Genomic DNA, 24041 nt, shown 5'->3' on the forward strand with positions numbered 1-24041 from the left:
GGCAGTGCAAGTAAATGGTTCTAATACTGCAGGATTGGGATCCCCAAGGCACTATGATGGTCTGTTTGGCACAGAATGCAAGTCTTTTTCAAAGCCCAAATGTTCATAAAAGCAAATGAGATACAATTCAATTGACTAATCAGTGGCCACTAAATACAGAAATAAAAACTGTGCTTTTTGACCAGATGCAACGGGGTGTGGTTTTTCAGATCATTCCAGGCAATAAACAGACATTCTTGTTCACTGACTAATGCTGACACTAACAGGTGTCAGGTAGTGACTGTTAGGCTTGATTGCTATTCAGGATTTGTTTGCCCTCTTTCCAAGTACCACCACCTCCCCATTAATGTGTATCTAGTTGGTGACTGCATATACAGTATATTTGTTTCTAGACTCCCCCATCAGAATAGGTGTTCCATAGGGCTGGGCCCCAGGTGGCTCGATCCATCAGGGGGATCTCTCACCTAACAGCCCACAGGATGCAGTTTCCAGTGGCCAAGTCTTCCACAGCAGTTCGAGTGTGCCAGTATCAGTTGGCTCCGCCCGGCCCCGCCCTTCTAGGTGTTACTTCCGGGACGCTTTAGGTGGGAGCGTGAAATAAGGTCTCATCTAGCGTACTGCGCCTGCGCACCCTGCGCCTTGCGCCTGTGCGTTCCTGGCAGCTCCTCCCCCTACCGGACATAACGGTCCGCGCGCGGCTCCCAGGACCGGAAGTGGAGTCGAACCGTCTCAGGGTGTGCCTGGCCCTACTCAACGCCCGGCAGTTCTAGCCGTCGCCGCCGCCCTCGGCCACTGCCGAGGCTTCACGCAACCGCCATGTCCGCCAGTGCCGTCTACGTGTTGGACTTGAAGGGCAAGGTACGGAGGGCTCCCCACCCTCCCTGTTGCCAAGCAACCGGAGAGTTCCTCGCCCCTGGGGACCCACCCTGTTAACTGGGTAATCAGCCAGGGGGACCCACCCTGGCCCTAAGCAAAGAAACCAGTAGGTCTCACCCAGTTATATAACCAATATAATAGCCAATCTGCCCGACCCTGCTTCCCCTGTGGGCGGGGGCTCAGGCTTCGGCTGGGGCCGCGGGGAGCGTGAACCGCCGCCGGCTGTGGAGCCAGGAGCCCAGCAGCTGCGCGACCCGGGGCCGGAGGTGGGGAGGCGTGTCGCGGCCGGTGTGCCCTCGGGCCAGTCCCGCCCTCTAGGCGTGCGGCAGCTTGTCTTATCCGGCTGTTTCTCTGTGGGAGTCCCTGTGTGAACTTTTTAACGTTCGTGGTGACTTTCAGTTACCAGGGTTGGGTGAAGTGGGTGGGTGGCGGGAGACCCCTTTCACAGAAGGAAAAAACTGAGGCACGGAGATGTTCCGCGAACCAACCGAGGTCACGCTGGTCACAAAGGAGTGGCAGGTGTAGGAGTTGAACCCAGAACCATCTGTTCATTCAGCTGATAATTGGAGGAGCACCTCCCTAGGTGCCAGGCAGCGTGCTAAGCCTTGGGCTGCCCTGAGTGAGCAAAATCAGAATCAGGGGCCGCCCTTCTGGAGCTCACAGCCTGGGGGAGAGCGACACAGATCTCTAAAAGCACAAATAAATATAAATGGCAGTAGTGCTGCGGTGAGGATGTAATAGGGAGACTCAGCCGGGGCTGGGGTAAGGGAGGGCTTCCTGGAGGGAATGACAGATCCGGCGGAAAGGTGGAGGAGTTGGACATAACTAGGACCCAGGTGCCTTGCCCAGGGGTATCTGCAAAAGCTGCTTAAAGGAGGAGCACCAAGAACAGGTCCAGCAACATTAAACTTGACGTCCCACACTGATCAGTGAGACAACTGTGAGTGTCCAGCCTAGGTGGGGCAGGCAGAAGTTAGCTTAGAAGCAGGGGGGAGGGACGCTGAAGTGGCTGCTGCTTCCTGCCCCACTCCTCACCCCAGCTCTTTCCCAGAGTTCCTTGAGTGGGTTGTCTGCCTTGGATGCTACCCAGAGTCAACAGCCAGTGATTCCCAGCGTGGGACTTCCTTCCCAGGCCTTCTTAGAGGCAAGGAAAGACACAAGGCTCGCCAAGGCTAGGCAGGTGCCAGGTGGGTTCCTAAGTCCCTGGCAGCAACAGTTCTTGCTTCTTCCACCTTGGCCCGGTGTCCCCAGAGATCGCACAGGCTGCCTGTCACAGCTCACTTGTTCCCTCAGCAAACATTTCAGCAGAACCTAACATACACCAGGCCCTGTGCTAGCCATCTCACCGTGACTGTGCAGTTAGGGCTCTGGTCAAAACTCTGCTGCTCTGGGATGTGACCTTGGGCAAGTGCCTTCACCACTCTGGGCCCACAGTCCATACCAGCCAACATGGGCCTGAGGTCTGGCAGGGAAACACACGGATCCACATGGTCACAGCCAGGTAGCCATCAGGGCCTGGCCAAGGCCCTAGGTAATGCAGTTAACCAACCTCAAGTTTGGCTGGAGAGAGTTATGGTGCTTCCAGGAGGAGCTAGAGAGGTGACCAGCGTACAGTCAGGTGGACAAGAAGGCATTGCAGCGGGTTTCAGTGGTGAGGAGCAGCCGAAATTTTTAATGCTAGTGGGTGGAGTTTGGCACGAGGAGGGCTCTGAGTGTTGATGATGTCCAGACAGAAAAGAGGGCCAGAGGGGACCGTTTTGATCTCATGAGGGAGGAGCCACAGTGAGGGGATTATAACTCAGGAAAGCGTGGTCAGTCCTGCCTTGTAGAAGCTCTCAAGGCAGCCATGGGCTTCCCTCCCATCCTTAGCAGCCATCTGTCATTTATTTTTCCACATTCCACCAACTGCAAGTTTTGAAAGTTTGCCTCCTGCATACACTGCATTTAATCCAAAATAAGGTCATGGCATATCAAGAAGTTCACAACCACACATCCGTCTGCCAGCCAGAGCCTCTGATCCTGAAGGAAGCCAGCATGGCCATACGTAGCTAACAGAGAGCGCTCCACAGCTCTTCTCAGCCTTTATCTTTCTTGCTTCTCTGCAGCTCTGACACCACTGCCATTCACTTGTCAGCAGGCTTCCGCTGGCCTCCAGGTTGCTGTACTCTCTGTTTCCCTCCTGTTTCTCTCACTGGCTGCCGGCCCTTCCTCTCCTGCCCTTCCCTTGGATTCAGCCCCTCTGGCTTGAAATGATAAAGACAATGATTTATGACATTGTGCCAATGCCTCTCAAATTTGTACTGTCCTCCAGAGCACTTATCTGGAGACGCACTGGCCTGCGGGACACCATGGAGGTCCCACAGCAAGTGCAAACTCGGCATTTCCCAAAATGACCTGCTCTCTCTCCATCTCAGTGAGTGACGCTGCCCTCCATGGGCCTGTCCACATCAGAGATCTGGGCACTATCCTGGCCTCCTTTTTCTCACCTCCACATTCACTGCACAGACACGTACTGAGCAGCTACGTGGGCCAGGCTCTGATCTGGATGGAGGGACACGGCCATGGACGAGTTGGAAGTGGTCGCTGTTCTCTGGGAGTGTTGGACTTTGGTAGAGCGACAGGCAATAAATGAGGCACAAATAAATGCAGCTGAGATGTGGGCAGTGAAGGTAAACTCAGCCTGGGGGTAAAGAGGGATGGGATATGATTTTTCAACCAGAGCAAGCAGGATGGATTTCTTGGAGAAGGTGCCATCTGCTTGAGAAAGGAGAAGAGCCAGGCCAGGGCATTCTGGGCAGAGGGAACTGCATGTGCAAAGGCCCTGAGGCAGGAGCAGGTGTGGATTGCTCAGAGACCAAGTCTGACTTCTTGGAGGGTGTGTAAAAGTTTCAGCAGAGGAAAGACCAAGTCTGACTTCTGTTTAAGAAGACCCATGGACCATTTGAGATCTTTTAGTCATGTTATCAGTTTGGCTCAAATAAACTCATAAAAATCCCCCCCCCCCCTTTCCAAAAAAAAGAAGACCCTTCTCGCTCTTTAAGGGGAAGGAATTAGGGGTTAAGAGCAACAGCCAGGGTAGGAGATTGTCACCTCAGTGGTGCCTTCTCCTCCCTTTGTCCTCTTATTTGGCATCCAGCTTAGAGGTTATCCTTACTCCACCTAACCAGTGCTCCCAAGTCCCCCCATGGGCTGTGTCCTCTACACCATGGCCTCAGCCACACTGGTTCCTCTGCTTATATCCTGCCCGTTCCCTCAGACCTCAGTTTGAAGGTCAGATCCTCAGGAATGCCCTCAGTTGCCCCAAGCAAGTATCCCAGTGTAGGGACTGTTTGTCTTGGTCATGTGTGTGTCCCTAGGCCAGCACACTGCCACCTAGAAGGACACATGGTATGTGCTTGTTGATTGAGCAGACCTCTGTTCATCCCTGATGAGGGTGAGCAAATAAGTTGCCCCTCCTCTCTCTGAGCACTCTGGGGGCCATGGCTCCATGCTAGATCCCACAATTTGGTTGTCTGGGGAGGAAAGTAGCCTTGGGAAGCTCAGAAAAACAATGTGTTTAGCAAGCAGAAGTGGGCCTGCAGGGACTGAGAAATGGGGCTAGAATCCTGACTCAGCTTTGCTTGTTGTGTGACCTCAGGCAGGTAGCACCACCTCTCCTGCATAGACTGCACCTAATCCAAGATAAGGTCATGGCACAGCAATCTCTGAAAAAATAACAGTTCTCCCTCACGGCGGGGCAGTGTAGGAGGCAGTATACACTCTTGGCAAGGAGTATCTGCGGGAGTACACTGGAGTCCCTTAGCGTGGTCCGGGTGCCCACAATCTCACCCACTGGTTGCTGGGTCCCTAAGAGGCCTGAGACTTGCCCACAGGCCAGGAAAGAGAAACTGGGAAAGGAAGGTTTTCTCCCTCACCCCTCCGGCTTGAAACGATAAAGACAATGATGTATGTTATGTAACCTCAGGGTCTGAGGCAGGCAGTTCCCAGGTTGGTCAGCTCAGTGATGATCTCAGCACATTTCTGAATTTTGCAGTTGGCTGTCCTCGTGAGCCCTCGAGAGTGGCAGCGGCTCTAGGTGGACTCTCCAAAGCCTCACACCTCCTTTTAATTCCTTCAGGGAGGTGTAACTTACATGTAACAAACTGGCTTATTTAAAGCCCAGAAGTTGAAGAGTCAGGCATTGTATATACCCTTGGAGCCATAAACACACATTCTGTCGCCCCCAAAGATTCCTCATACCCCTCTAGTCCAGCCTATTTCCCAGGATTTTATAAAAGGGGAATCGTGCAGGATATGCCATGTATTTGCTGGTTTCCACTTTTTTTTTTTTTTTTGTACATATAAATTTTTTACTTTTTATTTTAAAAAAATCTTTATTATTGAGAGTATTATAGATGTCCCCTTTTTCCCCCCTCATTGTCCTCCTCCACCTGGTTCCTGCCCCAGGCCTTCACTACCCTATTGTCTGTGTCCATAAGTAATGTATGTATGCATATGAGATCTTTGTTTAATCTCTTCCCACCCCACCCTCACCCTACTTCCCTCTGAGATTCGTTAGTCTGTTCCATGTTTCCATGCCTCTGATTCTATTTTATTCATCAGTTTATTTTATTCATTAGATTTCTCCTTTGTTTATTTTGATTTTTAGATTCAATTGTTGATAGATATGTATGTATTGCCATTTTATTGTTCATCTTTTTTACCTGTCTCCTCTTCCTCCTCCTCTTCCTCTTCCTCTTCTTCTTCTTCCTCCTCCTCCTCCTCCCATCTTCTCTTTCTCTTCTTTCACCAAAACCGGTTTGGCTCAGTGGATAGAGCGTTGGCCTTCGGACCGAAAGGTCCCGGGTTCGATTCCGGTCAAGGGCATGTACCTTGGTTGCAGGCACATCCTCAGTAGGGGGTGTGCAAGAGGCAGCTGATTGATGCTTCTCTCTCATCGATGTTTCTAACTCTCTATCCCTCTCTCTTCCTCTCTGTAAAAATTCAATAAAATATATTTTAAAAAAAGAATATCTTTCAACATTTCATGTAATACTGGTTTGGTGGCGATGAACTCCTGTAGCTTTTTCTTGTCTGGGAAGCTCTTTATCTGAATGATAAAGATTGTGACCACAGGCAGGTAGCACCACCTGCAATTCTAAATGATAGCTTTGCTGGCTAGAGTAATCGTGGTTGTAGGTCCTTGCTGTTCATCATTTTGAATATTTCTTGCCACTCCCTTCTGGCCTGCAAAGTTTCTGTTGAGAAATCAGCTGACAGTCATATGGATGCTCCTTTGTAGGTAACTAACTGCTTTTCTCTTGCTGCTTTCAGGCAGTTCTGAATGATGGTTTTTCTGTATTTTAGTTATAATTTTGATGTGGTTGTAGGAAGCGATGAGTATAGGTGTTTACCTATTTTTTTTCGTGTACAAATAAGTATTTTCCATTTGCTGGTTTCTTTCACACGGCCCAGTCATCCTGAGGTTCCTTCATGCTGTTGCATGTGTCATTTCACTCCTTTCCATGGCTGGGGAGTGTCCCATGGTGTGGATGGATATGGTTTGTGTCCCTGTTCACATGTTGAACGACATTAACATTATCTCTAGCCTGGTTTCATTTGAAATAAAGTTGCGTGAACATTCGCTTCTGAATCTTCACATGGACAGTATGGTTTAATTTCTCTTGTGTAAAAACATAAGAGAGGAATAGCTGGGTCACAAGCTGGTTTAGCTTTGTGAGAACCTGCCAAGCTTTATTGAAATGGTGGTTCTATTCTTTGTTCCCATCAGTGGTGGGTGAGGACATATCTAAACCCACAGGCTATGAAAGAGAGATGCCAGGAGAAGGGCTTCTCCTTTTCAGGCTAAGGAATGGGGGGGGAGGGTGGTTGGGTTCCAGTAGATGTGAGCGCTCAGCAGTGTCCCCCAAACAGGTACCCTGACCCAGGCAGAAGAGCAGGGTGAATTCGCACAAGAAAGGCTCTGAGAAGGTCTGCAGTGAGAGTCTATGGAATATTGTTGAACCTGGTGTCACCCAAGCAATTCAGTCCTGGGCCCTTGCCCCCACATCGCCTTCCACCCTCCCCTGCAGACACCGTGCTGGTCCCTGTAGAAGTTCACTTGGGAAACACTCTCCTGGAGGAATTCCCTGGGGTATGGCGATCAGATGGCCGCCAGCCTGTGCTCTTTGATGGATGGGGCGTGATGGGGGCCCCCCGAGGGAGGGAAGCTGGCATTTCTCACCCTGCCCCAGGCACTGGAATTGAGCGTCTTCTCTCCCTCCGCCCCGCCAGGTGCTCATCTGCCGGAACTATCGCGGTGATGTGGACATGTCGGAAGTGGAGCACTTCATGCCCATCCTGATGGAGAAGGAGGAGGAGGGGATGCTGTCGCCCATCCTGGCCCATGGGGGCGTCCGCTTCATGTGGATCAAGCACAACAACCTGTACTGTACCCCTCTGCAGGAGCTCCTGGGGGATCCTTTGTGGGCATGTGTGTATGCGCCTGTGTGCTCACGCATACAGCAGAGCTGCCAGCGCCTGCCCTGGCACGGCCCAGAGTGCCCAGGCAGCCTTCCTGCAGCTCCCTGCTGCCTGAGGAGATGGGCAGAGAACACACAATGACAAGGGTGATGGCTGTTAGAAGAGGGGGTGTGATGGGACCTCACCTGATCTGGGGATCCAGGAAGACTTCCCTGAGGAGGTGGCATTCTGGAGGAGACCTGCAGGCAGGCTAGGCACCTGCCAGCCAGAGGAGTAGTCAGACTCGAGGAGCACTAGGCCTGAGCGAAGGCTCTGCAAGGAGGCAGGGCTCATTCCAGAAGCTGCGGGGCGGGGGGGGGGGGGGGGGGGGGGGGGGGCGGCACTCGGGTGGTTGGATGATGGGGAAGGGATGTGTGGGAGGAGTCAGCAGGGTGCATACTTCAGGGTCTCACAGGACCTCACCTTAAATGTGAGGAGAAGTGAACAGCTAGGGCACGGCTCAGGGAGGCTCCAAGCCCAGGATCTGTGAGGTGACAGCTTAGGCTTGTGAATGCTCCTTAACCACAGCTGCCATGCAGTGGTCGCCACTTCCAAGAAGAATGCGTGCGTGTCACTGGTGTTCTCTTTCCTCTATAAGGTGGTGCAGGTGAGTCAAGCCACAGGGACCACAGAGGGCTGTGGGTCACCCTGATCCACCCCATACCAGCCATTCAAGAGCGATAGAGCAGCTCCAGCTGCCCCATGAATGGGATTCGTCGCCTTAGTTATCCCCACTCTCCCCCCCCCCCCCGGTGAGGAAAGTGAACAGAAGGTGAGGCTCAGGGCAGGGGTGCCCCCTAGCCCGGAGGAACGAGTATGCCCCCAGCTGGCTGTGGAACGGTAGAGGCTAGCCGGCTGAGAGTTAGGGGTTGGAGAGGTGAGGTAATTGGGAGAAGGGCAGAGCCAAGCTCTGCTCAGAATCCCTTCAGGGCTCTCGCAGCAGAGGCCCGCCATGGAGAGAGCTGACACGCCAGGCCCAGGGTGCCAGCGAGATGGGGAGGCAGAGAGTGGCACGTGCAAATGCCCTGGGGCAGGTGTGCACGTGGTGCGGACAGGGAGCATCAGGCAAGCCAGCGTGCCCAGGACATAGGGAATGAGGGACAAAGTCGAGCTGAGGTCAGCAAAGTTGTTAGGGCTAGACCATAGTGGGGTGTGGAGAGCATACAGGCCTGGTGAGTTTAGATTTCATTCCAAGTGTGATGAGAGATGCTGGGAGGGCTTTAAGCAAAGACTGTTCAGACTGATCTAAGTTAAGATGATCAATCTCTGGCCGAAACTGGTTTGGCTTAGTGGATAGAGCGTCAGCCTGCGGACTGAAAGGTCCCGAGTTCGATTCCGGAAAGGGCATGTACCTTGGTTGCAGGCACATCCCCAATAGGGGGTGTGCAAGAGGCAGCTGATTGATGATTCTTTCTCATCGATGTTTCTAACTCTCTATCCCTCTCCTTTCCGCTCTGTAAAAAAATCAATAAAATACATTAAAAAAAAAAGATGATCAATCTCTGGCTGCAGTAGAGAAAGAATGTGAGGGCAGCAGGGGGGCCAGTGAGGAGGTCACTGCAGCTTGTAGAGGAGAAATGGAGGGGCCAGGCTGAAGCTGGGGTTTGGGGTGAGAAAGTGGAGCGGGGGACCCAGGAAACCTGGGGTGGGCCAGGAAAGCGTTCATACCTCCAGTGGTACCAGGTGCAGCTAGCTCAGGAGCCACTTGTGCTAAGCCTTCAGGCGCAGTGCCAGTCTGACAGTGAGGGCACGCAGTGTGTGAGGGGAGAGCAAGGAGTGGGCTTTCATTCCTGAGTGGTGGTGCTGTGCAAGCAAGGCCTGGGAACGGGGAAGTGGGAAGGAGGAAGTTCTACTACCTGGAGGGTCTGGCAGTTCTCTCTGCTTTGGTGTTAGTGCTAATGAAACATTTCTCCTGGGCATTCCTTCCTTGAGCCTTATAACTTCCTGCTGAAACGGAGAGGATGTATCTGCCTGCACAGCTATACAGACTGGAAACTCAGGGAGGCCGGAAGATCCAGAAGCATCTCTTGTTCTGTCCCCAGTGGCTCTTGCCTCTCACTTGAGTCACCTCTGACTCAGAGGCCAAGGATGACAGTTACAGTGAGGACTAAAGAGAAGCTGGGGAGGGGCCGCAGGGATGCAGATGTGGGGCTTCTGACCAGGCCTCTGAGGATGCCTGCATCCCCTAGCCTGGCTCCCGCCTCTCAGGTAGCCACAGTGCTGCCCTCATTCCCCGAGTCAAAGGTCTAGTCTGTAGTATCTTGCCAAGCCTAGAAAGTGGTCAAGTGCAGGCGTGGGCACAAAAGGGTTGTTATCTGTGGGTCTCGGTGTGAAAGGCAAATATATTTCTCGTCCTTCCCTCACCCATTTGCCTGTCCCCACTGCCTACATCGTAGGTGTTCTCAGAGTACTTCAAGGAGCTGGAGGAGGAGAGCATCCGCGACAACTTTGTCATCATCTATGAGCTGCTGGATGAGCTCATGGACTTTGGCTACCCCCAGACCACGGACAGCAAGATTCTGCAGGAGTGAGTAGGCAGAGTGGGGGTCTGGGGGTCACGGCAGGGGGCAGTTTGGGATCCTCTCCTGTGCAGCAGCCCTGCATAGGATGTGCATTTTCCTGTTGCTGGGTCTTTATATTCCACCCACAAAGGTGCACTAACTGCTTGGTTGTTAGGTGTCAGTCACCTGCCTTTGTTTTTTCTTGTCACAAAGGAGGCTATGATGAAATATCTCCTTTTCCGGAATCCTGCTCTTCAAATAATGGCCACTGTGGATTAAGCACTTCTTGTGAACTGTGCCCTGTGTGAGCACTTAGCATCCACTCCATTCACAGTCAGAGGCACTGTCTCCCATTGTACCAGGGAGCAGAAGGACTCTCAGAGAAGCCATGTAACTTGCCCACGTCTCGTACCTGTTGGTCCCCAGGTTACTTGACCAGGGGGTTAATGCCCCTCTGCACCCAGTAGTGGTTTTCCTCACCACCACTGTTTCCTTCAAACCGCCCCCCCCCCCCCCAAATGAATGTTCAGTGCTCATGGTAATGAGTTTTTTGGGCTTTTTGAAATTTAAGATATTCCTGAATTAAACAGCCCACAGATGAAACCAGAGCCTGCCTTTTCTGGAGCCTGCTACAGTGAGGGGCTGTTCTTAAGAATGTGGGTGCTTGACTGCCTAACACTGAGCGCGGTCTCACAGGTACATCACTCAGGAAGGCCACAAGCTGGAGACGGGCGCCCCGCGGCCCCCCGCCACCGTCACCAACGCCGTGTCCTGGCGGTCCGAGGGCATCAGGTACCGGAAGAACGAGGTGTTCTTGGACGTCATTGAATCTGTCAACCTCTTGGTAGGCTGCTTTGTTTTTTAAAATGTTGTCTTCTCCATGATTGCTGTAAAAGCTACTAGACTTTTAAAATTAGCAAAGTCCTGAGAAATAGTTAGGTTCTGTATGATCAGCAGGATTCAGCAACATGAGCTTGTTTTATCTTCGTGAGCTTTTGTTCTTACTTAGAATAAAGATATGGACGTTGTTTTAGAAAAGAAGAATAAAGTTACAATAGAAAGTGAAGGCTCCATAATCAGAAAGCCCCTCACTTAAGAATTTGTTGACATCCTTTGTGACTTTATTCTACAGATATATCTGCCTGCTACTTTCTAGCAGCCTGGGGCTTCCCTTTTTTATTCTGGGCTCTAGAGCCCCGAACTGTCACCCTGTCTGCGCCTGAGCCTGAATCCTGGGCTTGCCCCACCTCTTGGAATAGCAGCTACATTGCATTGCCTGGGGCCTGGGACGTGAGAGAGCAGAAGTGGGGGAAGTGAGTGGTAGGAAATTCCCTTGAGGCAAAGCTAGAGGTTTCTGAGATCTCCGTCTGCATCTGGTGGTGCTCACTTCTACTTCCAGGCTCCTCCCACTTCCACATGGGGGAGGGGCGCTGCTCCTCCTTGGCTGCCCCTGGTTCTCCTGCTGAACTTCCCAGTCTTCCCGCGTAGTTGCCAGTGCCTCGTGCCCAGGTTTTGTAGTTGAATTTGGTGACAGAGAAAGAATGCAAACCAACTCCTCCTCACATGCACGCTGCCGTCTCCTCACTGGAGATTGTCCCGCCTCTCCTGTTTGGGTGTCCGTGATGACTGGGCCAGGCCGTCATTGGCTTACTCAGGTACACCCATTCTGGTTATGACAGACAGTGGAGAAATGAGCGTGCTCCGCATCCTCAGACGTGCATTTTGGACATCTCCCTGACCTGGGCATGATTTCTGAAGGTTGAGTTCCCAGATGTGGCATTGTTGAGAGAGCTTCCCAAAGAGATGCTCCCAGCAGACTTAATATGACTGTTTGATTTCAGAGAGGAAAGGAGAAGGAGAGAGAGAAAGAAACATCAGTGATGAGAGAGAATCATCGATCTACTGGGGATTGAGCCCACAGCCTGGGCATGTGCTCTGACCAGAAATCCAACCACGACCTCCTGGCTCAACCTCTGAGCCACCCCAGCCAGGCTGCCTTCTTTCTTTTTAAGCCAAGGGGCAAGATGGTAGCCTTGCTAATAACTGTGTTCCCTCCTGCCTGAGACCTTGGTCTGACATTTTATTGAAAACAAAACATCTGGTTCTGGGAGGAAAAGCAAATCCCCAGAGCACTTTGTAACGATCTCCGTGGGAAAGCCTGAGCCTTCAGAGGGTCTGGGGGTACGTTTGGGGGCTGTGCCTGAAGAACCCTGCTCCTCCGTGCACAGAGGCAGGTGTGGGCATCTAGGCACGTTAGAATGCCTTGTTCCTAAGTGTGTTTGCAGATCTGGCAGCTGAGTCAACATTGGCCTCCAGATGCCGGAAATCTGGATGGAGTGGAGCACTCAGCAGCTGATCCCTCAGCAAACATCTCTGTCCACCTGGGGAAGGACTGGCTTTGGGCCACCTGTCACACCTCAGCTGGAAAGGGCAATTTGTCGTGATTGCCGCCCATAGGGCCAAGATTAGCCTCTGGCTTTGTGGCTTTTTGTCTCCACTTCCTGGCCCGCCCTCCCAGCAATCATGACTTCCTCTGGTTAGTTACAGAAGGCTCTGCAGTCTCACCTCCCCAAGGAGGAAACAGCCCCCCAGAGAAGGGGACCTAGGGGCAGGCACAGTCTTGGGGAGCACGGGGGGCCATGGATTGAGGCAGGTGGGAGTAGCTCCCAGCCAGCCTGCAAAGAGGACCCACATCTGCCGCGCTTGCTGAGAGCCTCCTGTCCTCGGGCGCAGTCTCCCTGCTGACCCGGCAGGGAGCAGCTCGGCGTAGCCCCTCACCGGAGAGGGGATGAGACAGGCGGACAGGCTGGCGAGAGGCCGGGGAGGTGGCAGCTGCTGGCCCTGTGAGGTCAGGGAGCTGCCTGCTGGGATGAGGACAAGGAGAGGCAGAGTGGCCAGATATAGCAAGTGATAGAGGTGATGGAGCTAGAACCTGTAGGGCCTTCTGTCCTGCTTGGTGCCTTTCTCACGGTCTTCAGCCACTCGGCACCTCATGTCTCTGTTCCCGTTAGAGGCAAAGGCTTTCGTGTGGGCATGTGGTGCTGTTGGCGCACTCATTAGGCAGGACAGAATTTCCTCTCCTCTGCAGAGACAGGCAGCTCGGGCCCTCCACCGTGTGAGTGTGGCTGGCGCCTGGAGGAGTGGCCCCGGTGCCTCAGACTCGCTGTTGGTATCCGTGTGGCCTTGTGCAGAGGGACACTCTGGGGTGGTGGTTAGGGCTGTGGCTGTTCTGTTCTGTTCCTTTGGTACATGACTGCCCCCTCTTTGTCTCAGTGTCCTTTTCTCTAACGCGGACTCAAGGAGATTAGCTCCAGACCCGCTTGGTTGCTCAGTGGTTAGAGCATCAGCCCACACACCACAGGGTTGCAAGTTCAATTACCAGTCAAGGGTATGTACCTGGGTTGTAGGTTTAATCCCCGGCTCAGGTCTGGGTATGCAGGAGGCAACCAATCAATGTGGAAGGCAACCAACTGATGTATCTCTCTCACATTGATGTTTCTCTCTCCCCCTCCCTCCCTTCCACTCTAGATAGATAGATTGATAGATAGATAGATAGATAGATAGATAGATAGATGAAGAAGGGAGATACCTCCCGGTTGGCATATGAGTTATAGGGTTGCTCATGCACACTGTTGATGGGTACAGGAGGGTGCCTGGTGCAGACACTGTTCGATCCGTGTGAACCCCGATTCCCTCTGTTATTTTGGACCCGTGGTTGTCAGACTTCAGGGCAGCCCGGGGAGCAGGGAGGGCCCAGGGCTTAGGAAGCTCCATCTTTAACGAGCCCTCAGGGATGTGAGCCTGGTGGCCTCCCACATGGAGGAGCTGCCAGATTTACCCCGAGGCACTGGGGCTCCTGAGAGGGCCCGGTGCATGCGAGAGCCTGAGACAGCATGCCAGGCCCGGTCACCAGGCTTGTCCATGAGGGAGGGGCTCCTGTGGTCCAAGGCCTCGAGGGTAAGACCCAGAGTGTCTGCCTCACTGACCCTGGCACGAGGGCCGGATGGGACGGATGAGGCTCCCAGCTCAGGAGACAGGAGAAGGGCATCGAGAACGGCGGTGGCAGGAGAGTCCTGCACATGGTGGGGGACAGCAGCCGGCGAGCTGGGACCTCCCCTCACACACCCCTACCCCTCCCACAGGTCAGTGCCAACGGCAACGTCCTGCGCAGCGAGATCGTGGGCTCCATCAAGATGCGGGTCTTCCTCTCGGGCATGCCCGAGCTGCGCCTGGGCCTCAACGACAAGGTCCTCTTCGACAACACAGGCCGTGAGTACCGGCCCCGGGGCTGCGCTCAGAGCTGAGGGAAGGTCACCGAGTGAAGGGACACGAGATCCCAAGCACCTGGAAATGCTTTCACACCGTTTACACGACAGCTATGAAAATTAATCTAAAAAATTAATGATAACCTAAAATTAATGCGTAATAAATTAATAGGAGGGACCTGGCCTAGAAGTAGAACTTCCTGTGTGGGGCAGGGCCAGAGCAGCCTCAGGGGTCCAGACTGTTGGCGCTTTGTGTTTGCCAACTGGATCACCCACCTCCCGGTTGCCACAGGCCCAGCAGCGGGAGCAGTGCCCGCCTGGTCAGTCACATTCATGGGGCCTCTCAGGCATTCGAATGCCCATCAGGGCAGCTCCTCTGGGGCTGGATTTGACCCACACAGCTCTCTGGGGTGGGAAACCAAGGCAGGACTCCAGAACCCACGGGGTCAATGGGGCCAGAGCCTTCGGAGCCCCGAGCTATCATCATCATCACACACACACACACACACACACACACAGCTGGGTTTGTTAGTCATTCAACAAACATATCCCAAGCAGCCATCTTCCCTGGTGACGTGGTGTGAACCAGGCCAGCCAGCCCTGCCCTCAGCATGAGCCCAGGGTCGGGATGTGAAGGGGGGCCTCCATGTGGGCGAGGAGGGATGGGGGTGGGGTGGAGGGTTGTCTCAGAACCAGGTCCCTTTTGGTGTTCGTGGCCCAATATGCTCTCGCAGATTTGGGGCAGCTCTGCTCTGCCAGGGTGGGCCCGGGCCGTGGGAGCATTGCTGAGTGCCCAGAGTCCTTTTCCCTCCCCCCTTTAGGCGGCAAAAGCAAGTCCGTGGAGCTGGAGGACGTGAAGTTCCACCAGTGCGTGCGGCTCTCCCGCTTTGAGAATGACCGCACCATCTCCTTCATCCCGCCCGACGGCGAGTTCGAGCTCATGTCCTACCGTCTCAATACCCACGTGCGTGCGCAGGCTCCTCTCCCCAGAGCTGGCTCCATGGGGGGGGGGGGGGGCGGGTCCTGTCTCCTTCCTGTGGGTGGAGCAGTCCCTGTCCAGGGCGAGGCTCGGGTCCATGAGGTGACACTCAGGGTGGGCACGGGGACCCTGTGTTTGAAGACCCAAACTTTGGGAGGGGCCAGGCTGCTATCACTGCTCCTTCTGGAACCCCCACCAGTGAGGGTCTCTGCATTTTCACAGAGGCCCTGGCTTCTCCAGACCTGGGTCTCTGTCCTGGCTTACCTGGTGCAGCCGGACTCCTCCTAGGGCCCCGGGCAGCATGTGTCGCGCTCACACCTGGTGGACGATCCTTGCCCTAGGCCGCCTCCCCTCAGGGAACGGGGTTTCCTCAAACAGCCAGTGAGTGCCCTCTCCACTCTCCCCACAGGTCAAGCCCTTGATATGGATCGAGTCAGTGATTGAGAAGCATTCCCACAGCCGCATCGAGTACATGATCAAGGTGGGTGTTTGTCGTGTGGACAGTCAGCCTGGGGACGGGACAGTCCTTCCTGGTGAGGGTGTTTCTGTGTCTCTGGCCTGTCCAGGGCCTTTGGCACAGTTCTAACACGAGGCTGGGGCTGCTGTGGGCTCAGTGACTCCATCCCAGGGAGTGAGGCCTGTGGCTGTCATCCTTGCTGCCTCACTGTGAGCTCAGATTCAGGAGTGGGCCGGGGCACAGGGGAGACACACTGCCCAGGTACTGGGCATGGCCATCATGTCAGTGGCCACATGTCGGGCATCCAGGAAGGCTACTGCCTGCCAGACGAGCTCTCCTGCTACTTAGTGGCCAGCCCTGGCCAGCTGCGGGTCACAGACCTGGTCCCGGCAGGCCAGGGCTGGGACAGAGGGAGGGATGGGGAGCCCTGAAGGCCAATAGAATAAGAAGGTAGAAATTGAATTTTCAAAATCAAGCATAGGGGGACTCTTAGGGGGTTGGGGTCAGCTTGGTGGAGCGTCCCATAGACCAGGCCAAGGGCTGCAGGGTGGGTGGAGGCTGGGCCGTCCCCCTTTCACCTTTTACAACCTTGACCATGTGGGCCTCTTCTTTAGGCCAAGAGCCAATTCAAGCGGCGGTCAACAGCCAACAACGTGGAGATCCACATCCCTGTGCCCAATGACGCCGACTCGCCCAAGTTCAAGACAACGGTGGGGAGCGTCAAGTGGGTCCCTGAAAACAGCGAGATCGTGTGGTCCATCAAGTCCTTCCCAGTAAGCTCTGTTCTCAGCGGGGTGCCCCCTCCAGACTTCCACCCACATTCCACATGCTCCCTGTGGCCTGCAGCTGTGGGACACCCCCAAACCTTGGGACAGGGCACAGGCTAGGATCCCCACCTGGAGCTTCTGGAGGGTCCGGAGGGGGCGAGGAGCTGAGGAGCTGGCTGGACAAGGAGGGAAAATGAGCCTCTGGGAAAGCAGCGGCTGGCTCTCAGAGGCTGGCTCAGCCTTGTGGGCCCCTCACCACCTTCCTCTTCAGCATCAGTAAAGAGCCCTCTCTTCCCTCCCTCCCTCTTTCCCTTCTTCCCTCCCTCCCTCCCTTCATCCTTTCCCTTCCTCCCTCCCTCCCTCCCTTCCTCCTTCTTTCCCTTCCTCCCTCCCTCCCTCCCTTTCCTCCTTCTCTCGGACACTGTGGTGGGAACAGGCTGCCTTGAGGCCAGAGCTGCATGGTCTCGGGAATCCCGCTCCAGGAACATGCAGCACTTCATGCCCTGTGCCCGCTCTGCTGTTGATGCCGGCGCGGCTGGCTGGCATGTGAACAGTATTTTGAGCACTGGAGTCTGGGTGTGCAGGGATAGCGCCCAGAGAGCATGGAAGGCAGGAGTGTGCTCCTGCTGGTCACGGCTTTCCCACGCTCTCCTCTACTGAACCTCGGTGGGCTTGAGGACAATCCCAGCTGAGTTAAAGAACCTGGGCATACAGTCATTCTAGTGCCTTGAATTTTTTTATGATCACAATTTTCCTCAAATCTGTAATTTAACTAGTGGCCTTTCAATTTAACATTGAAAGGGAATTAATTAGAGGAAATATTTTAATATTGCTGTTTGCTCTCTCTCTATAATAGAAGTGTCAGAGATGATAGAAAATTAGTAAAATGTATATGAAAATCTCCCTCCTGTCAGAGTCTGGGGCACGCCACAGGACCCAGAGTCAAGTCCCCACCCACCCGAGTGTGCCTCAAAATCACGTGAGACCCAGACTCAACAGCCCCACCCCCATCAAGCCCCGCTGGGTGAGGGGCGCAACCTCAGGTCCCCTGGCCCCGCACCGGGACCCCCAGCCCGGCACCAGGTGGGGTCATGGCCTCAGGTCCCCCGGCCCTCATGCAAGGGTGTGATGACCATCTGCATATTAGCTCTATTATATAGGATTACGTTAAAGAAAATAGAAGGAAAGGAGGAAAAAGACTGTAAATTTATATTAAAAAAAAAAAACAAACACACAATGGGAGGAGAAATCAGAAGATAAATCACATGGTTAGCTCTAGGGGAGGCAGAGGACATGGCTAAGGGCTAGATGCCAATCATTGTGGACTGAACCTTATTTTGTAGGCTATGGTTTGTTTCAATCTAATCTTTGAAATTTTCACTTGACTTTGAAACCATTAAAGTGTTTTTCATTAGTATAAAACAAAAATTAAATCAAAAAATGGAAAAAGATAAAAGGTAATTCCTAAAAATCAAAAGCCATATGATCTTACCAGCGTATCAAGTTGCGAAAACCACACAGATGCATTACTTCAATTGGAAAATAACTGCAAAAAAATTTTTAATATATACATGTTTATGTATCCTTCCCCTGTCTTATATTCCTCCACGTCACCAATTCAATGTACAGTTTGATTCAGGGTTGGCTTTTTTATTTTTTAAAAATACCTTTTTAATGATTTTTAGAGAAAGAGGAAGGGATAGAGAAAGAGAGAAACACAGATGAGAGAGGAACATCATGCTCGGCTGCCTTCTACATGCTTCCCCTAAGAATTGAGCCCACAACCCGGGCATGTGCCCCAACTGGGAATCAAACCAGTAACCCATTGGTTCCTGGCTCAACCATTGAACCACACAAGCCAGATGAGGGTTTACTTTTTAAATTCAGTTTTTTATTTTTTATTTTATTTATTTATTTATTTATTTATTTATTTATTTTAATTCAGTTTTTTAAATGTGTAAAATCTTCAGGTGGTTAGAAAGTCAAAACTTTTTTTTTTTTAAAGGAAAGGGAGAGAAGAAAGGTGCAGAATTCTCATTTCCATCCCTTTTCCCTAAATCTCTCTTCCCATTATGGAAAAGCATTTAACCTTCTGAAGTGTCTTTTGGTACAAAGAAACAAATATAAATGGGTATGTTACTGTTTCTCCTCCTTTCTTTCCTGCTTTTCCCCCTAACCATTTAGGAGAAATGGTTATAGAAGCAGGTCCTCCTTGTTCTTTTCTGAGCTGCATAGTGTTCCACTGAGTGGTGTTTATTCTGTCTATTCTCACCCCGCCCCTCCCCACTGAAGGGCATTAGGCTGTTGGCAGTCGTTGGCTTTCGGGGGACTCTCTGAGGCTTGACCTTGGGCTTATGTCTTTTGTTTATTGGTTTAGCTTCAGCGTTGGTGCCAGAAATGAAATTGCTGGCTCAACAGGCACACAGGTCTGAGATTTTATTGGGCCGTTCCCACCCCCCTAGTGCTGTTGACATCCCATCAGCACCCACTCCCAGGCTCCATCAGCAGTAGCCGGGGAGCTTTCAGACACCTGCCACCTGGAGCAGACACGGTCTCTCTGCCCCGTTTCTCACATAAACAGGATGAAAGAGGAGTTCACTCACTTGCTTCTAGGGCCTCTCCAGTGGCATCTTTCACCTTAGATTTGAGGTCCTTTCAGGGCAAGGTCTGGTAAGCGGGACGAGGCACAGTTTTACCTTTTCCAAATGGCTCCAGCATTTACTAAAAGTCCATCGTTTTCGCAGTGGTTTGAAACACCATGTTGATCACAAATCAGATTTTCAGGCAGCAGTAGGTCTCCTGAGTCCTCCTGCACGGGGGCCACATTTTGACGTGGGGCTGTATTCTGTATTAACCTGGGAGGGCCAGCCCCCACCCACCTACACCCCACGCCATTGATTGTCTGATTCCCAGCAATGGTTTCATTTGCCTTTTAAATTTTGGAACCTGCTTGTTTGTACTAAGTTTCTAAGTTAAATGGGAATAATTAACAGCTTTATGAGGCTGTGTTGTCCTTTCCAGTAGCTCTGTCCCACTGGCCCCTTTGTGCCTTTTAGGATGTTTTAGCATTTGCTTTGTGTACCTCCTGTGGGCTTTCTCATTGTTATAAAGTCCTTTTATTGAAGTATAACTTGCGGAAAGGCACACAAATGAACTGAACCACTCCACGAGTTTGCTCAGAGGGAATATATCTGTGTCTGGAGCCAGGTAAAAGCCACAGGACACTCCACACCCTCCGAGTCTCTGGGACTCACCAACAGTTTTGCTCATTTCTCATTAAGATGACATTTTAAAATATGTTTTTATTGAAAAAAAATTTTTTTAAGAGAGAGGGAGGGAGAGAGAAAGAGGAGAAACGTTGATTGGCTCCTTCCTGCATGCACTCTGATCAGGAATTGAACTTGCGACCTTTTGGTGCATGAGATGACGTCGCTCAGCCAACTGAGCCACACTGGCCGGGCTCATTAGGATGATTTCTAAGCCAATGTTTTGGTAAATGGGTCTTCCATTCTGTCTTTAACAGGTCACTAATATTTGTATGACTATTCTATTTCCTGGGACCTTACTGGATTTTGGTTTGTAGTAGCTTTTCTTGTGATTCTCATGGGTTTTCAGATCTCCTTTCATATCTTTTGCACCTAGATGCAGTTTTTCTCCTTTCTCTCCTATTCTTTTCCATCTGATGGCTCTGGCATCTCATTGCTTCTGTCTCCAGGGCCCTTAAGGGGTGGTGGGGACAGGGCCTCTGCCCTCTACTGGAGACACTTGGTTTCTCCTACAAGTTCAATGCAGCTGGGACTGCAGACTCACCCCAGTCCTGGTTCTGTGGTTTTAGCACAAGTGGGCATCGCATTTAGCCAGCTGCCTTGTCAGTGTCCACTTCAGTTCCGATCTGCTAATGGGTGGATCTTGAATGACATATTTGTACATCCTGATAAGCTCCAACTGATCGTGGTATCTTTTCTTTTTAATATGCCATTGAATTCTGTTGGTTAATGATGTAGTTAGGATTTTTGCATTGGTATTCATATCTGAGATTGATTTTTGTTTATGGTGCAGTCTCTATCAGGTGTCAGAGTTATACCCATTTTATAAATTTCCTATCTCCCTTCTCTATGCTGCAAACTTGGCTAGCCTTGAGATTGGTTTGAGACAGTGGGCAGGATTCAGCTGTGTGTCTATCTGGATGTCTGCCACTTTTCTCTTGGGATGGAATTTGGGCCTTTTAGAGTTCTGTTGGAGTCTGTTCGGGTAAATTACATTTTTCTACAAAATTAACCAACTTTTCAGATTTGTCTATACAAAGTTATAGAAAGTGGTTCTTTTTCCCCCTTCTCTTATAACAGTTACATTTCTTATTTTGTATATTTGTGTCGTCTTTTTCCCTTGATAAGGTTACCTAGTGGTTTATTTTTTTCAGATTTGCTTTTTAATTTATTTATTTTAATATTTTCCCATTTTGTAAGTCATTTTAATTTCTTAGTCTTTTTTCTTCTAACTCTAATTTTCTGAGTTAGATATTTTAACTCAATTATTTTGTTTTTAAATTTGTATTGATGTATTTAGCCACAGATATTCCTCTTTAGCTATATAACTGACTTGTTATATTTCATATCGTTGTTATCCAGACATTCTGTCATCAGGTAGAGCTGAGTTGTGGTTTTTGTTTACTTGTTTGGTTGGTTGGCTTTTAATTGCCTGATGGAAGGACCTTTTGTTTTCCATTTTCTCCATTTCCATTTGGTACATTGAGGTCAGATAGTTATTTGTATTGTTTATACTTCTAGAATTTGTTGAAGTGTTTGTTGTGGGCCAGTATGAGCTCAGAATTTATGAATGTCCCACGTGCACTTGAGAGGAGGTCAGGCCTGTTACGAGGGTAGAGTCTCATTGTGCTGTGACGGCAGCACTGGAAGCTCTGCTTCCCATCGCATTTCCTGCAGCATCTGCTTTACAGAAGCCGTCCTGCCGCTGGGCTCACAGATACTCATAGTTACTATGTCTTCCCTGTGGTCCAGAGGGCTGCAGCTTCTAGGATTGTGGTCTGAAATTCTTGCCCTGAACATCCCAGAGTTTTGCTCTGATTATTGTTTGGTACACAGGCTGATGGAGCTGATTTTGTTATTGATTTTCTGCCTGCTGTGTCTATTGCCATGCCCACATGATTCTCCCCTCATTGTCCCAGAGTCGTAGCACACGTCACCGAGGCAGGCGGAGTACCGCCCTGCTCTCAAGCTGGCCCTGGCGGCCGTGAGTGGAGAGTGACCACTCCATCCAGGGAGGGAGGCGGAGTGAGGCCTGGGAGCCCTGGCTCTGGGGCGGAAGGACAGCCCCTCCGCTGGGGCAGAAGCCCCCTGGTTGGCAGCCGCTCCTGCTGCCAGAGCCCTGGGCTCAAGGTCGTGTCCCACTGAGACAAGCCCCGTGCTCCTCCCTGCTCCCCACCGCTCCGGCTGAGAGGCACGGGAGCCAGCACTCCCTGCCAAGACCCCTTGCTCCTCTCGCCAGGACTCGCTCGGGTCCCAGTCATTCCTGGCCCTGCTCCGAGCCCTGTCCCTGGTGTCACTGCTCAGCTCTGAGGCCGGAGCCGCCACCGTGGGGAGCAGCTCCTCAGGCAGCCCCAGCCACGGCCTTTCACTTCTGTTACCTCCCCCGTCTGTTCCTCACCCTCACAGTGCCCTCTTGCTCTCCGTGTCCTCCTGACGCGGGCGGGGTGTTCACTCGGACTCCCATCCCCAGCAGCCTGCACCTGCGCCCTTCCCTCTTCCTCCCCAGGCCTGTTGGTCTCATTTGCCTCGAAGCGATTAGTCTCTCCTGGGAGCCTGTGAAACTTCTCCTGATCCTTGGAATTCAGCCATCGTGCCCATCATGGCCTCCAGTCTGCCCAGTGGGCGGTGGGGCAGTCCTGGAGGACAGGGTACATGTGTTGGAAGAGCTGGGGTGCCAGGTGTCTGCTGGCCCCACGGGGAGGGCTCGGTGGTCAGGCTGGCAGCCTGTGGAGGAGCTCAGACAGCCAGTGCCGGGGCTGCGGCCTGACCATCCCACCCTTGTCTGCTTCCCCAGGGCGGCAAGGAGTACCTGATGCGGGCCCACTTTGGCCTGCCCAGCGTGGAGGCTGAGGACAAGGAGGGCAAGCCCCCGATCAGTGTCAAGTTCGAGATCCCCTACTTCACTACCTCCGGCATCCAGGTACGTGCCCGGGGCCGCCGGGCCCGGAGCAGACGGGGCAACAGAGACCAGAGCGCGCTCAGGCCCAGAGGAGTGTGGGACACACATCTCAGCAGCTTAGGAAAGGGTTCCCGCCAGGTTGCCATGGCTCTGCCTCCTGCACGGGCAGCCCGGCCCCAACAGAGAGGCCCGTGTGTCTGCTCGGCCCTGCCCTGTGCTCTGCCCAAGCCCAGGGTGCATTCGGCCCCAGAACTGGAGTTTGAGCCTCTAGTGTCCACACACTTGTCCCTGTGGGCCCCACTTCCTGGCACCTCCGTGGGAAAGCTTTGCGGGGAAGAGAACCCTGGACCCTCTCCGGGAATCTCCGGAGCCGCACTTCCTGGCTCTTTGCCGCATCTTCTAGAAGCTCAGCCTCCGTGCGCTGCAGACAGACCAGTGCCCTTCACCCTTCCTCCACCTCTGTCCGCTCACTCCTCACAACCTCCCCGCGCAGCCCAGGGGGTGGTAAGGGGTCACCAGCAGAGGGCGGCATGGCACGCTCAGGGCCTGGTCCCTGTGCCCCAGGTGCGCTACCTGAAGATCATTGAGAAGAGCGGGTACCAGGCCTTGCCGTGGGTCCGTTACATCACTCAGAACGGAGGTACGTGCAGCCCCTGTGCGGCAGGGTGGGGGTGCCGGCCGAGAGGGTCCCTAGTGGCCGAGCAGCTGCCCCCGGGGTGGCTGCCCCTGGGGTGGCATCATGGACACCTCCCTCCCATCGCCTAGATTACCAGCTCCGGACCCAGTGAGGGTCAGTGCCAGCCTGGTGCAGGGGCTCCTGGGGAAGCACTGGAAACCTGCCAAGCCCGTCGGAAGGACACCACGACACTGGCCACCATCCCGGCTCTGCCGGGAGACCCCTCCTCCTCCGGACGTACCTGCTCTGCCGTCTCACACTTGTCTCCGAAGCCCCTTCCCCCGGAAGAGGCTTGTCTTCCAGATGCCCCGTCTCCTCGCCCGGGGCCGCCTGGGGAGGGAGCAGTCTTCCCCAGAGGCCACGGCAGCCTCGGCTGCGCCGTCCCAGGCACAGGAACCTGGGAACTCCCAGCTGCTCGGGGCACGTTCTGGCCGCCTGCCGTTCTGTCGGCTGTGTTTCCTGAGTGTCTCTGGGGTTTTGTCTTCGTCCTCGTTGCTGTTTACGTGAACCGTGCTCTCTGCTCCTCCTGCTCCTCGTCCCGAAGCTCTCAGCAGCACTTAGTGGGGACAGGAGCCCCTCCCCGGCCTCCTTCCACACTGCGCATCCTCCACCGGGGCCAGAGCCCAGCACTTCGGCCCCTGGGGCTCCTGGCCTGGACCGCAGGCTTCGGTGAGGTGCCTCCCCAGGGCCGCCTGTGCCACACAGGCTGTCGCTCCACCACATCAGTGTTTGTCCGCGGGGAGGGGGTGCAGGGAGCCCCTGGCCTCAGAGGACACAGGTCATCCACACCTGTGCTCGGCCACCCCTCCCCATCTGTGTTTGTGTCATAATGAGATTAAATTTCATTAATTAAA

The 24041-nt window shown here is 53.0% G+C and overlaps 1 protein-coding gene across 2 annotated transcripts; it reads left to right on the plus strand.

The window, feature by feature from the left end:
• Window positions 1–695: 695 nt before the first annotated feature.
• Window positions 696–24041, plus strand: AP1M1 (adaptor related protein complex 1 subunit mu 1). 2 transcript variants are annotated; one of them, XM_036415992.2, is made up of 12 exons: window positions 696–858; window positions 7150–7306; window positions 7917–7984; window positions 9774–9904; window positions 10575–10722; window positions 14021–14147; window positions 14965–15107; window positions 15532–15603; window positions 16194–16352; window positions 22407–22532; window positions 23076–23151; window positions 23277–23443. In XM_036415992.2, the coding sequence occupies exons 1-12, from the start codon at window positions 817–819 to the stop codon at window positions 23297–23299; spliced, it is 1272 nt and encodes a 423-aa protein (XP_036271885.1). In that variant the 5' UTR covers window positions 696–816; the 3' UTR covers window positions 23300–23443. The 2 variants fall into 2 exon arrangements, with proteins under 2 accessions (XP_036271885.1, XP_045429501.1); XM_045573545.1 differs by lacking the exons at window positions 696–858; window positions 22407–22532; window positions 23076–23151 and adding an exon at window positions 3251–3289 and having other exon boundaries at window positions 23277–24041.

The sequence above is a fragment of the Pipistrellus kuhlii genome, unplaced genomic scaffold (genome assembly GCF_014108245.1).
Source record: "Pipistrellus kuhlii isolate mPipKuh1 unplaced genomic scaffold, mPipKuh1.p scaffold_m20_p_52, whole genome shotgun sequence".
NCBI lineage: Eukaryota > Metazoa > Chordata > Mammalia > Chiroptera > Vespertilionidae > Pipistrellus > Pipistrellus kuhlii.